The sequence below is a fragment of the Ornithodoros turicata genome, chromosome 2 (genome assembly GCF_037126465.1).
Source record: "Ornithodoros turicata isolate Travis chromosome 2, ASM3712646v1, whole genome shotgun sequence".
In the NCBI taxonomy this organism is placed as follows: Eukaryota; Metazoa; Arthropoda; class Arachnida; order Ixodida; family Argasidae; genus Ornithodoros; species Ornithodoros turicata.
Genome location: NC_088202.1, coordinates 121735110 through 121749562, shown reverse-complemented (window position 1 = coordinate 121749562; position 14453 = coordinate 121735110). Strand labels below are relative to the sequence as shown.

Here is a 14453-nt window from a genome sequence, read left to right as displayed (position 1 = left end):
TAAAAATGGCAAACGCACAAACATTGAGCCAGTCTTGAGTACTCACTGAGTGACCAGAAGAGAATGAGAGCCCTCAGGAAATCAGGAAATCACGTCATTACACTACTGCATTCTCATATTTGCCTATCTTAAGCTATAAAGTATACTCCAGCGTGCAAAGTAAAAACAAATTAATAAATAGTATCTGGTAACTGTGTCCATTACGTGTAACAGTTCCCTCGTGTAAGCAACAAAGCCTCAGGCATCCTGTCTTTTGCAGACGGCTACCAAAGCGCTTCACCGGCTGAGACAGACAGGTACTAGACAGGTTCAATGTTGTCGTTACCTTCAGGTGTGCTTCCGGCTTCCGCACTACTAGTTCCTTCGGAACTGGAAGATTCTTTGTCCGATCCTTCGTTCGCTGGAGAACTATTAGATATTTCAGTGGTACCTTCGCCGTCAGGACTACTAGAATCTTCGCTTTTTGCTTCACTATCAGCAGAGGTGCCTTCGCTGTCTGGACTCTTAGAATCTTCACCTTTTTCCTCACTATCAACAGATGTGTCTTCGTTGTCTGTACTGCTAGAATCTTCACTGTTTGCTTCACTATCAGCAGAGGTGCCTTCGCTGTCTGGACTAGTAGGATATTCACTTTTCCCTTTACTATCACCAGAGGCGCCTTCGCTGTCTGGACTACCTTCCGCTTCACTGTCGGCTTCACCTTCAGGACTAGAACTACCAGTCTCATTCCACTTTAACGCTTCATCACCTTTTTCCACCGTGCTCGCAGTACTGTTAGAGCTGGCTTCATCATTACCTGTCTCTTCGTTCTGCGAGGAGTCGTTCCCGACACTAGGCAAATGTCCCAATCCAACATTGTGCACAGAAATAGACATAGAATTTCCATCTTCACCCATAGTTATCTGAACATGTGGTGTATCAGAACTAGCGTTTTTGCACGGACATTCTGGCACATCGGATCCTCCACTGTCCGACGCTCCTTCTTCAGGAGGACTATTTTCTGGGGCGGAAGTCGCGACTTCGTCGTTTGTTGCAGAAGTTGAAGTCTCTATACTTCCCACAACCGTATCGTTCGTCCCAGCTTGTATAGCTGCGTCATCAGAGTTGCTTGTGGCGTTGCCACTTTCGCCTACCAGAACCATCGGCTCCTGTTCGGTATGTTTTGGTTGCCCAAAGGAGATAGTGATTTGTGGCGCCTGCAGCTTAGCAGCTTCTCCTAGTGTCCTCATACAGGTAGAATAGGCTGGAAGATTCAATGCGTAACAGAAGAACATTATGAGAAACGGGTTATTTTCTTGAACCAGTGATCTCTTACCCAAAACAGCCAACAACGCAAAGCATGGGCACATGCTGATCAGGATAGGATGTGGAGTTCTGTGACAGTAACGAAGCCCTGAGTGCTATGATCCCTGCGATATTTCTGCCTATATATACTGTTTCCCACGGGAAATGCTACACGCGTTTGCTGCGGCCTACATTCTCGCAACGTGCTACAGCACGCACACCTGTAGCAATTACATGCCTTGTGACCCCTCACCAGCTGGCTCGCCTCGCACCTTTACGTGTTAACACCGCTGGTACGTGAAGGCAAATATGTGCATCAAGGTTGCCAGTAAGCATTTCACAGCTGTGCGGCTGTTTCGTTGGCCTCAGCTAAAACTACGTCACGAACTGTTTCATGGCAGGTCACGACTGGAACCGTTTCCTGGTAGAATGACATTAATCATCAGTACTTTCACTTTCATGGCCAAAACCAGTGATGGGTAAAGTCCCTCAAAATTCTACCATAAATAAATGGCCAAAATGGGCATAAATGGGCAAATCGGTATCATCGGTACCAATCGGTATCATACAGTACGGACTACCCGGCATCATTAATACTTCAAGTACAGTACAAAGTGTCCAATTCCAAATGTACTTCAAGTAAACTACAGAGTACTAAGCAAAGTACTCCAAGTACTCATCAAGTACACTGCCAATTTAATTTGTATCACTTTGCATTTCACTGTTTAGTAGCTTTGTCTTGCTTTTGTAGCAAATCTTTAGCCAGCGTTCTTGGCAAATGCTATGAAGCCATAAAGTCCTACTGGTTAAGTGCTAGCCCGTGAATATGAACTGAATCAGATGCCATATTTTGCAGTTACATGTACAGAGGCAATCAGTCGGCTGTGCTGTGATTATGCAAAACAGCATTATACCCTGACTGATCCAAGATCACCCGCCCTTGTGTGGTGTTCCGGTACTAATCTTCGGGTACAACAGGCTAGGAAATTTCAGGGGGGGAAAGAGCACAAGCCAACAGAGATTATACATATCTCTGCATACTTTGCTGCTTTTTGAAATGCAACACGTTTAAAAAAGAATATGAAGAAAATAAAAAGGATGAAGAACAATGAAAGTCTTCATTTTTATACGACTGTGATCTGCAGCAATGTAACCAATGGCGCCAACTGAAAAAACGTATAATGTGAAAATGAAGAGTAGAAGCATGGGTGTCTTTCAGACTGCTACTCTGCTTCATCATGTAATTCAATAACACATTGTGACATAGAATGATTATTAATTTTCCAATGAAGGAAATAATATAAAAAAGCATTATCCATGCATTGGAAGAACTGAAATGACAATATTGACCAAGCCACCGTGCTGCCGGTTGCAGTGTCATGGGTATCTTTGCATTCGCTTAGTTTAAAGTGTCTCTGACGAGAAGCTGGAGGGTCTTTTCCGCAGTGACTACGGATAGAATACACGAAAGCAACTTCACATACGAAAATGCATGCCTCAACACCTCGTAGATTTCGTTAACTCGAATTTTAAACATCGCGGTTCACTCCGACGCTGGCACACCTAGCGTCAAACCAAGAAAAAGTACGCATATATAGAAAACTCATCTGGCCATCCCACTGGGATGACGTCAAACGCCCATGCAATCAACGCGCAGAATGCCGTCACGTTATATAGCACTACAACAAAAACTTTCTGCAAGAACCAACCTTTCTACGCCAATATACTGTTGTCACAATGTCTGGGAAATAAAAAGTATGTACATACTTCGACGTCTGCGTCCTGTTTTATAACTGCGATAATCCAATTAGCGACTTTCGTGGAAAGCGGAACAAGCTACGGCGACTTTCGGGATCCAGCGCGCGGTTTCACAGAGTTAGTGTAGTGTGTGTATTTCCAAGTTTTCTTTTTTATATAGCTTTTGGAACAACTGACCAATTTATCGAGGTACACTGTTAGACTTTATTTGACATGCCCCTCGGTTGTGTCGTCAAAGCGAGATGTCTCGGCAGGCACTCAGTTCCATGCGATACGCATTTGAAAAATGCAGACTATGAGAGGGACCCGTCAGTTGAGCAACAACTGGGCTGGAGTACACAGAACCACCTACAGCAGTCCGCAGTGCCTTCCTTGAATCTACCTTCCAAGACTGTTGCATCTGGACGTGACGAGGTTAGTGTCTTCTGCATAATTTTTGCAGTGATTACTCTGCTTGTGGGAATTACGTTGTGGCATGCAGATGTTAGGAGATCATTTACGCAACAAAGAAAGATAAGGATGGAAGCCAATTGAAATTTATGCACGAAATCAAACGATCATTTCCATGTGTTGTTCAGTATGCAGCCATGCCGATGCAGTAAACAACACTCACAGTACGTAAAATGAAGCTGTATATTCTGCATTTAGGTGTAACATTTTAATTGTCACAGCAATGTGCGCAAATGTAGTTCATGACTTCTTTGGACAAGATGTGGAAACGTGGACCAAATGTTGGAAATACAAGGCAGGGATCAGGTACAAGTTTTATTTGTTTTCCTTGTAATATGTAGCATTCTTCACATAGTAAAGGAGGGTTCTGGATTCTAAACCAACCCAGTTGAAATCCTTTGTTTACCCCAAGCTGTACTATTGTTGTCTAATCTGGGGAAACACCACAGAGGGCAACTACGATAAAATTGCAGTGCACCAAAAAAAGATAGCCTGGCGTACGACAACCATGTCTACAGTGCACACGCCCTTCATCTCCTTCAAGACATGCAAATACTTACAGTACACAGTAGACATTTACACAAAATCGCATTGCAAATTCAGGATCTTGTAACGCCATCCCAAACATTTGCCATTACGGTATGAAATCCATCACTGTGCCCCCTTACAAAGTTCCACTGCTACGGACCAACTACGGAAGTCAGGAGACACCCTTTCTCATTCCGACTTTTCCGAACAAATTTGGTCAGCTGATTGGAAATGGCCTTCCTGTGTCCAGTTTCAAAACAGAGTTACACAAAGGCTTGTTGAAGTCTTATTAGACACAGGCCACTCTGTTATGTTTTGTTTGTTTGTGTGTGTGTGTGTGCGCGCGCGTGTGTGTGTGAATATGTGCGCAGCTTGGTATACAATTGTGTATTTTATTTACGTGATTGTGATTTGCTGTATGCTCGTAGTGGCAATATCTCAGTTATCGCACACTGTATTGGTTCCAGGCACCTCATCAGGCTAATGCCTTTTGTGTTGAACAGGGACAGTAACAGCCAGGAGGATTACGAAAGTTTTCAGTACTCAAGTCAAATCCCACCACGAGAACCAGAACCTCCTCATGATAACGTATTTGTTGATATGAATGTGGCTGAATCACAAACAGAAGGTGGGAATGTTGTGACCACCCAGGTGGGAAATCACAGCTCAGTATCTCAACTTGAAGAAGACAGTGGATATGAAGCTACGGACCGCTTCCTGAAGGCTTCCATGAAGAACCTCACAGGTGAGGGCATGCGACTTTTTTATGAGGGACCGTACAGATAAGTCATGACTCTTATGCGGCCACTAAGTTGTTGCAATGTACAACCCCGAGACTAGGGAACACGATTTCGTTGCGTGTTTTTGGTGCGGCGGTACCTTTCGTGGGTTAGTTTTTCTGCCTGTTTACTGGAATAGCAGCGTCGTTTGGGGAGGCCCTGTACTGCGTTTTTAAAAGCGCGTGCAACAGCTTTTCCCGCTAATTTCCAATGGCTGCAAGTGGACACACGCGTGCTATATGTCGTGCCAAAGGTGCCATGTGCGGTATTTTTGTATTTTCTTTTAAAGAAATGTTACCGCGGCTGGGAATGTAACGAGGCTTTCTTTTTAGTTTGACGCAGTCTTGTTCTTAACAGCATAAAGCTCAATATAAAGCAGACTTTACCGGCTTCTCCAAAGTCTGTGAGACAGCAATAAGGAAGGAACTAACAAAGCAGAACACACAAACAGCATTCAAAAACTCACGGAAGACAGTCAAAGCATTAATAAATTAAGATATTAATAAACAAAAAGGAAAGAACAAAGGGGCATGTCATGAACGAAGATCAGGCGAAAGCGCAGACCTAAATGCGGAGGACACAGATGGACTGATCGGAGAGAATTGTGGTCTGTTTCACTCATGGCAGTCTTTCAATTTGAGTTCTCGGTGAGCATACCTTGACGTAAAGAAAGCGTGCGAGACTGAGACCAAACAATAAGCTATACCGACGTCATGATGACTCTATTTGTCATTGGCGTTCCACCAGAAGTACACGAAGTGTTCATTTTATCTGGGATTTGTTGAACGAACAAGTTCCCCGACGAGTATCAGCTCCTCGGTTGTCTCGGGTTTGAGTGATGACCTTCGTGCGCGATGTAGCGAGCCAGCAATGGAAAAAAGTCTTTCAGCTGACCCTGATGTAGCTGGCATGCCAAAACACACACAGCAACAAGCATCGCGTCACGCCGTGTGCAACACTGGTGACGACTGCTTTGTTAATACAGTGTATTGTGTGTGTTAATATCTGCAGATGCGTGCTACCTTTCAATGACCACTAACGCCACCGCCGGAAGGAACACCGCTTTGCATCGCTTCATGTTAAGTATACAGCCAAAAAACATTTCAAAGTTCTTGATGCCCGTTCCGCAACATTTACAGTCTTCATGATGACTTGTGGTGAAGTGAACTGTACTTAGATGTTATCGAGATTTAGGATACCTATGTTTGTGGCTCGCAGGGATTTTATATTTTTACCCTGTCACGACGATCCTTCTATTTCCTGGAAAAATGTGACGATATTGTGCATGGTACGTCCATAAAGTACTCTAGTAGCACGTTGTTACCGTGACGTTGAAGCGCAACATTGCAAATGTTGTCCAATGTGCACAACGTTTCGCAACATTCGTTAAAATTTAAAATATTACCAACCAACGTTACTATCCATTTTACGATGTTCATGCAACGTGGCAGTGAAATGTTTCTCCAATGTTGCTAGAGAACAGTGTATGAACGTTCCTCAGTCACCTTTGAGCAACATTACTCATCCAAGCACCTGACTGTCCCGTACCCTCTAGTCGCGCAATATTTTGGAAGACAGTTGTGAAAATGTTATCTGAAACATTGCGCGAACGTGGGTAATGTCTGCTTGAATTTTTTTCGCCAGCAACGATGCTGGAGAACATCTCCGCAACATTGAGACAGTGTCCCAGCCACATTCATTCAACACAAATAAAACATGGAGGGAAGGTTTGTGTTACGTTGCTGCAACATTGAGACAGTGTTACAGTTATATTTTTCCAACAAAAAATCCAATATTAAGGCAAAATTTGTGTTATGTTGCTGCAACATTGATACAGCTTTATACAGCCGTAGTTTTCCAACAAAAATACATGTTGCTGCAACATTGAGACAGCGTTACAGCTATATTTCTCTAACAAAAAAAATACGATATTAAGGCAACATGTGTGTTACATTGCTCCAACATTGAGACAGGATTACAGCCATATTTTTCTAACACAAATACAATATTGAGGCAACATTTGTGTTATGCTGCTGCAACATTGAGACAGGATTACAGTCATATTTGACCAACACAATACAATATGGAGGCAATATTTGCATTGTAGTTTTGCAACATTTAGACAGTATTACAGCGATGTTTCTTGGAATAAATACGACATTTCAGGCAACGTATTCATAATGTCTCCAGGTTTTGTGAGGGGGTCTCGTGCATTCCTATCAGTTAATATCCCAGTAGCACAAGCCTGACTTAAAAACATGTTCTTGACAGGAAGGGATGTCAGGAATGTTGTTGGGTATACATGACTCGTTATAGATGCATGGGTTAATTGCAAGTATGCATCATCGTCACCGTTTCAAATGTTGTTGCCGTGCTGTGTACACGTTGCTCGAGTCTTATAAAGGAATGTTGCAAGTGAAGTTAAAGCCGTGAAAATTAGCGACGTTTGGTCAAAGTCGCAGTATGACATTGATGCAATGTTGCCAAACAATTCGGTGCTTCCTGGGATGTGTTCAACAAATATTGATGTAACGCTTTGCATTGCTGTAGGAACTTTTGCCTAGATGTTGTAGAGATGTTAAAGAAATATGGCTATAACACTGTCATAATGTGGCGAAAACATTACCCAAATATTGTGTGTTTGTTGAAGAATATTGCTGTAACAGTGTCACACTATTGTGGGAATATGACGTAAATGTTGCCTCAATATTGTATTTGTGTTTGGGAAACATGGTTATAGTGGTGTCACAATGTTGTACAAATGTTTTCCAGCAACGTTGCTGCAGTAGATATTCAAGAGGACATTAGCCACGTTCCTGCAACGTTTGAGTAAAACATTACCACAACGTTCCGGCTACAAATTGAGCTACTAGGGCTACTGCGATTGCATTGTGACAGCAGAAGAAAATCACGATCGACGAGTGCAGGACCCCTTTAAAGCCCACTATCTGACAATTACTGGTATATCTTACAAGAAACATGGTTTAAGTGTTCAAGTTGGAACATGAGCACAGGAATAATGAACCCGTGCGAGATGGGATACAATTCACTTTGATACCCAGTACTCTATGTTACTTTGGCAAAAATGTTCCTGGAGAATACAGTTCTATTAATACAGATGAAATGGTTAAAAAGCCAGCGAGCTGGCGACTAAGATCCATGTCGAAAAGCCCGAGACTGGGGAAAAGACAAAAACAGACGTTGAAATTGAGACTTTGTGTGTATCGTCTGTTTTCGTTCCCAGTCTCGGGTTTTTCATCATGGAGTTGTAATAATTTTCATAATCTTTCTTCGTGTCCTCAAAACGGGGGAGGAAAACTGGAATCCCCGTGACTGCAGCGCGCCTTTGAAATGTAAAAGAAGAAGAAAAAACAAAAAAGGCACGATGTGATTGCCGGTGCGATTAGTACCGTCGTTGCGAGCAAACACTTCAGCTGTGAGCATAGCCTCCGATTCTGGCGGCAGCGTCATAGAGTTCTGAGAATCGAGTACAGAATCTCTTCAAGCACTTTCCCCGCCACTACCCGATCATTTTCATAACGGCACATCCGCACTGTAGTATTTCGGGCTCTACTTTACTGATACCAAACACTAACGTTAAACCTCACCATGGCAGTAACAACTGTTACCAAATTTATTCAAGCACAGCACGAAACCCTATGAACAGTTTAATATTAGTACCAACAGTAACAGTATCATTAGTACCAACTACCGACACAGTAGTTCAACGCCGACGTCTCATGTGAACATGACGGAAAGTTCTTTTGAGGCTCATGTGCCTCCTTGTGACTTGAAGACACGTGAGGCCATGAGGGTATTCACGAGGCGAGGGCGAGTAAGGATGAGAGGTCGTGAGGCCATGAGGGTCCTCACGTACCTTCATACCTCACGTACCTCATGGCCTTACGATGGAGGATGAGGACTCGTGAGGCCATGTGGGTCCTCATTAGGCGAAAGTACGTGAGGTTCCGTGAGGACACGAGGGCCCTCATGAGGTGAGGGCACGTGAGGATCAGGGCTCCTGAAGCCACGAGAGCCCTCATGAGGTTAGGACACGTGAGGATGAGGACCCTGATGGGGTGAAGATACATGAGGTCATGAGGGTTGTGAATAACCTCATGAGGTGAAGGCATGTGAGGATGAGGATGGTGAGGCCTTTCGGGATCCCGATGCCCTGAGGTGAGGTTTGTGATGGTAAAATTTAATATAGAATGCGAGGGTGAGGGCGACTGAGGTTGAGTTACTGTTGAGCAAAATTTGGTGAGGGTGAGTGAGGACGATAAAGTCAGTGCTTCGTGAGGTGAGGATGAGTGAGGCCGCAGGAAAATGCCCATCTATGCCTGCATAACAGTCTGATTTACTTGCACATAATGATCATTAAAATACTTGAGGTGCTTAAACAATACTATTTGGGTGCTATCAGACAAAATTTGAACAGCACTTACGACATGCTGGCTGAATGGGTGGACGAAAGGATGCGTCAGAACAGTGATTGGATTTGAATATCATAGGTGTGTCGGTGGTGGAATTGAGAGCCCAAAGTAGTTCTTACCAGGCGTGGCAGGCTGATAGGTGATGCTTTGTGTCAGGGATCAGCAGTGATGAGTTGTACACAGGGGCGGATCTAGGATTTTCCCGAGGGGGGGGGTTGCTGTGGACAAGTGCCACGTGCATGCTGGGATTGGTCCATTGAACCCTATGTTCAAGTCTGGAATTGAGGGGGTCTGGACCCCTGCCCCCCTAGATCTGCACCTGGTTGCACAACACACAGCACATTCGACCCTTGGTGACAGTTTCACACCCCGTTGACCTCACCTCAACACACATCCGTTCGCTTGCTCTACTTGTTTCCAATTCCCCCTGGTCTCTGCAGTCTTCCTGCCTGCAATTTCCCCTTTACCACACTTTAGAATTCTCAGTAGCATTGTCATAAACAATACAGGCTTCTTACTAAGGTAGGTAGGTAGGTAGGTACGTAGGTAGGTCAACCTGGTGCTATTTTTACGTGTGGGGTTTTGTGTGTCCGTTCGTCCGTCCGTGACAGGGTGGTAACAGACCACCGTGGACGGCATGTACAGGATCGTCAGTGCAGCTTTCGTCCAAAACTTCATTTTCACAACGTCGGTAACACATAGCCCATAAAAAGACAATTGGGACTTTCAATACAACGGAAGGTGTTCTTGATAATAGTTCCGAAAATATTAGACATGAAAACGTGATGCCAGCAATGGTGCGACGTATTCTGCGTATCATCTTAAAAATGTATTATCTATATTATCTGGCCCGGGTGACTTTTTAAGATCTAGTCGAAGCAACATATTCAGCACTCCGTTTCAGATATTTCAAGGTCGGGAAGAGGATCAAGCCAAATGTAATCGTGAAATGATGGGCGCCGTGTATCATCACCAGAGAATACAGAGGCAAATTAATTATTGAATCGCTCAGCAGATAGCTTATCGGACGAGGATACTGTCTTATTCTTCTGTGGGATAACATATCGCCAGAACTGTCGTGCGCTGTTCATAAACCGAACCAGAGTTTGCTCAAACAATTGTTTTTTAGCGCTTCTTACGTCTTTTCTAATTTGGTTACGAAATATTGTATCAAGTTCTTGTTGATGATGAAAGATGAAAGATGGAAGATGGAAGATGGAAGTCACAGAAAAGGTTAGCCAGCTATAGGACTCGAACCCACATCTTCTGGATTACCGGTCCAGGGCTCTACCAAGGCTCTCTTGTTCTCTAAGTTCTTGTTGTCCGCATGTTTTCGAAGACGTCTTAGTTTACGTTGCTTATGTACGATGTCACGAGTGCTCCAAGATTTCTGGCGATATGTCTTTTTACGTTTTCGTGGGAAAAAATTATTCAAACAGAAAAGTATTTTCTGCCTAAATAGATTCCACATGTCATCAACTGAACACGAACTCTCAAGAGCAACAAACGTATTGAACAGTTTCTCAAATTCGTCTATTATGCTTACATCATCTGCTCGGTTGTAGTCAAAAACATACTTATATTGTTCGTTTTGTATAGCCTTATGTTCCAGCACAATGTTGACTATTATAATTAGATGGTCTGAGATGCCATCTACCACCTCCCAAGTGGGTTCAGAGTTCAAGTTAGTGAGCGTCAAATCTAAAATTGAACCAGAATTTTTACTCACCCTTGTGTTTTGCATAATTACCTGCGTCAACCCGAATTCATACGCAATGTTAATGAGAATATCGGCGCTGGAAGAATCTCTACCATAAGGGATAAGATTTACCCAGTCGACAGCTGGAAGATTAATGATATCAAAGATATCCTAAGCTGATTTTGTAATATGTGTAAGTGAAATTAAGATCATGGAGTTTGAGCCCCGTACCGCTTTCCCCTGTTGCACTCTGAGACGTAGCGTTTGACAAAATCGCCTCAAAAACGGCACTCGCGAAGACCAAGTGACCAATTACTTCAGAATTGGCGCTTAATATCATCGGATACAAAAAATTATATCAAAGATGTCCTAAGATGATTTTGTAATATGTATATGTGAAATTAAGATCACGGAGCTTGAGCCCCGTACCTCTTTCCCCTGTTACACCCTGAGAGCTCGCGTTTGACAAAGTCACCTCCGAGACGCGCACTCTGATGGGTCAAAGCAACTGTGTGGGCAAGTTGGTACATAGTAACACGAGTAACACAGCGCAAGAACGGGACAAGATGCAGACGAACAAAGCGCTGTCTCGCACAACGTCAATTAGGCTGCTGGGGCTGTTGGTGTCCGTGTGGTTTTTTCAGCTTCCAATCAGCTAGACGGATTGTGCCGACGGGTGAACGGGGACCGACCTATAAAATTGGACTGCAACAAAAACATACCAAACCTTATGTCCAATGCAGCTGTGTCCGTGGGACCTACGTTGTTCAAACTGGACGGTGTGTCAATGATAGACTTCGGGAACACGCAGGCTCACTTTGCTCAAACACGGGCAGGAATTTAGTCATTCATTGTCGTGACTGCGGGTGCTCGCCCCAGAGACATCTTCGAAGCAGTTCGCCTTCACAATAGATGTGATAACTATGTCAGTGCGCCCTTGGGTTGACCTCCTTCCCCAGAAGATAGGGGATCTTAACCACTAAACCCTTTCTGGTGTTTTTGGCCTTTTTCCTTCGCTTCTTCCCTTCCTGCCAATAAACTGCAGCGCTTCGTTTGTCTGCATCTTGTCCCGTTCTTGCGCCGTTTCCTCGTGCTACTCTGATCGGCCAAATGGACAATTTTAGCAAGTTGCATAGTTTAATATAAAAACGATATAAAATGTAAAATGGTATCATTGTTATATTAAGTACTCAATGGGGTAAAGTTATCTATTCTGTGAGCTGTTCGAAGATCCGGAAAGACTGGCCCTTCGCCTTTCGAACTCCTTCAGACCGGCCGTAGAGTATCAGCGCCTACGTATTGCGATAATGCTTGGACTTGTGCCTGGGTTGCATCTTCGAAGGCCCTGGGTGCATGAGGGTTAACACTTATGTGTCGTGCTGCGGTTGGCATGTGATCTGGGTAACGTACTGACTCAAAGTCGGCGATGACATTTCAAAACTTTGACTTCCTTTGTCGAAAAAGCATAGCCTCAACATGAACCTGTGCAAAAATAGACGAAATCCCCATAGGCGCAATACATTCAGAATTCGTTTGGCCTGGGTGCACTAGATTTATGTCTTGTTAGCGCCTTTCATGTTTCCAGGGGTTCTTTACATGGTTTTCTTCCGTGTTACACGATGACATCTTACAATTTGTATTCTGTTTCACTGTTCATTGGCATAAACGCAATTTCCCATTGCCTCTAAGGCCCTTTTGTGTATCTGTCTGTGTGTATGAGCGTGTGTGTTTTCGTTTTCTTTCCTTTTCCATTTTCTTTTCTGTTTTTTTTTTTTCGTTTTCCCTCTTCTTTTCGTTTTCTTTCTGTTTCTCTCGTTTTCTTTCTGTTTTTTTTCGTTTTCTTTCTTTTTGGTTTATTTCCTGTTTTTCGTTTTCTTTCTATCTTTTCGTTCCCTTTCCTTTTTTTTTGTTCCTTTTTATGAAAGGGATAGCAAGTCGGTCTTTGCCTGACTAACCTTTCCTTGCTTTTTTTTCTCAATAAACATATCCCCCCCCCCCCCCCCGCATTGTTATTCACGTCCTGCAAGGCCGCTTTCCCGCATTGCAACTGAGCATAGCAGCGGACTGCGCCGGCGGGTCGCGACCGCGAATTCTGCGAACGCGATGCGAGTTTTAGCACATCGGAAGAATTGTACGAAGACGATACGATAAATGAAGCTAAGAAAGCATACCAATGTGATGTCACTCGTCCGAAGGAAAGTGGATGAGTGGTTAATCATGTTTCCGGAACTCTTATCGTGAACAGCTTCAGATGTACTAAAACTCCCCAAAGAGTACCCTTCTCTGCGAGCTCACGTGCTTGTCCCCCTGCTGGTACGATTGCTATTTCAAAAGGTTGTTGTCCTCTGTGTGGATGTTCGTCACGTGTTACTACATTATATGTCGAACTTTCCTGTACTTCTTTTGATGAAAGCGTTCTCGATGTTCTGACGTGCGAATAACAGTGTCACGGTGTGTCGCAGAGGTACTTACTCATTCGTAATATATTTCCTTGTGTGAGAAGCGATTTTCCCAGCATCCCGCACCTGCCTCCCCACAGATGCACTTGCCAAAATTGCAACACACTCGCTAAGATGGGAATTCTGCGATTGTAAAGCACCTCAGATCCATATACTACGCTAATATTTGCGCTGTCGGGTCTTATAAATCAAGGCATTTTTCTGGGCCCCCGTGCTCTTACTATCACGTTGTGGTACTCCAACTTTGCTTTACTTCCGATCAGTTTGAGCCGCGAATACTTAAAGTGTACGGAAAGAAGAAATTAAAGCCATATGCTCACGACATAGATTTTGGCCCTCGTGCACAAGTAAAATCAGGCGTGAAAGCTAGGCTGTGTGACGTATCGAAAGCGTCGCGTATTCCACATGCAAGAGCATTTATGAGAAACCTTCGAGTCTGCTGCGGCCTTCCCCGTAACACAGAATACGCGTCACGCTTTGGAGTACCCAGTACGCCCAGTGGAGTACGCAAAGAAGGATGCATCATTTCACCCAGAGAGAAAAAGAAGCAGCATGGAATGGCGACGTAAGGCTTCGCCGCCGCCAAAGAAAAGCAAGATGCAGCCGTCTGCTGGGAAGTCCATGGGGAATGTCTTCTGGGACATGCGGGTTGTCATCTGTGGACTTCTTGGAGCAAGGGGTCACGAGTAATGACTCGTACTGCTTGACGTTTATAAAGGGTGCCGTGCGAAGCGCAATTCGCAAAAATGCCTAGAACGCTGTCCGGAAGAGTCATTATTCTTCGTGGCAATGCCCGACGTCACACGGCGAATTTGACGGTAGCCACTCTGGCCGAGATGGGCAGGGAGTCCATAATGTAGAAGCCCTAGTCTGAGTACACAGTGGGACGACACGAACACACGACTCTGGGCGCTGGGAGGAACACGGTGGACACTGACAGGAACAGCGCTGGACGGAACCCGCGCTGTGAGGTTTCGCTCCATGCCCATTGCAGCCCAGATTTAGCTCCATGCGATTACCATTTGTTTGGGCCCCTTAAAGAGCACCTTGGAGGAAAGACGTT

The 14453-nt window shown here is 44.3% G+C and overlaps 1 protein-coding gene and 1 long non-coding RNA gene across 2 annotated transcripts in view; one reads left to right on the top strand and one right to left on the bottom strand.

Annotated features, from left to right (window-relative positions):
- Positions 1 to 14453, top strand: part of LOC135384003 (uncharacterized) — a 75707-nt gene that overhangs the window by 39901 nt on the left and 21353 nt on the right. The window lies entirely within an intron of this gene.
- On the bottom strand, positions 166 to 1402 carry LOC135384002 (dentin sialophosphoprotein-like). The gene is made up of 2 exons (XM_064613267.1): positions 1316 to 1402; positions 166 to 1243 (listed from the first exon to the last, which is right to left on the bottom strand). Exons 1-2 carry the CDS (start codon positions 1347 to 1349, stop codon positions 300 to 302), a joined length of 978 nt encoding a protein of 325 aa, XP_064469337.1. The 5' UTR covers positions 1350 to 1402; the 3' UTR covers positions 166 to 299.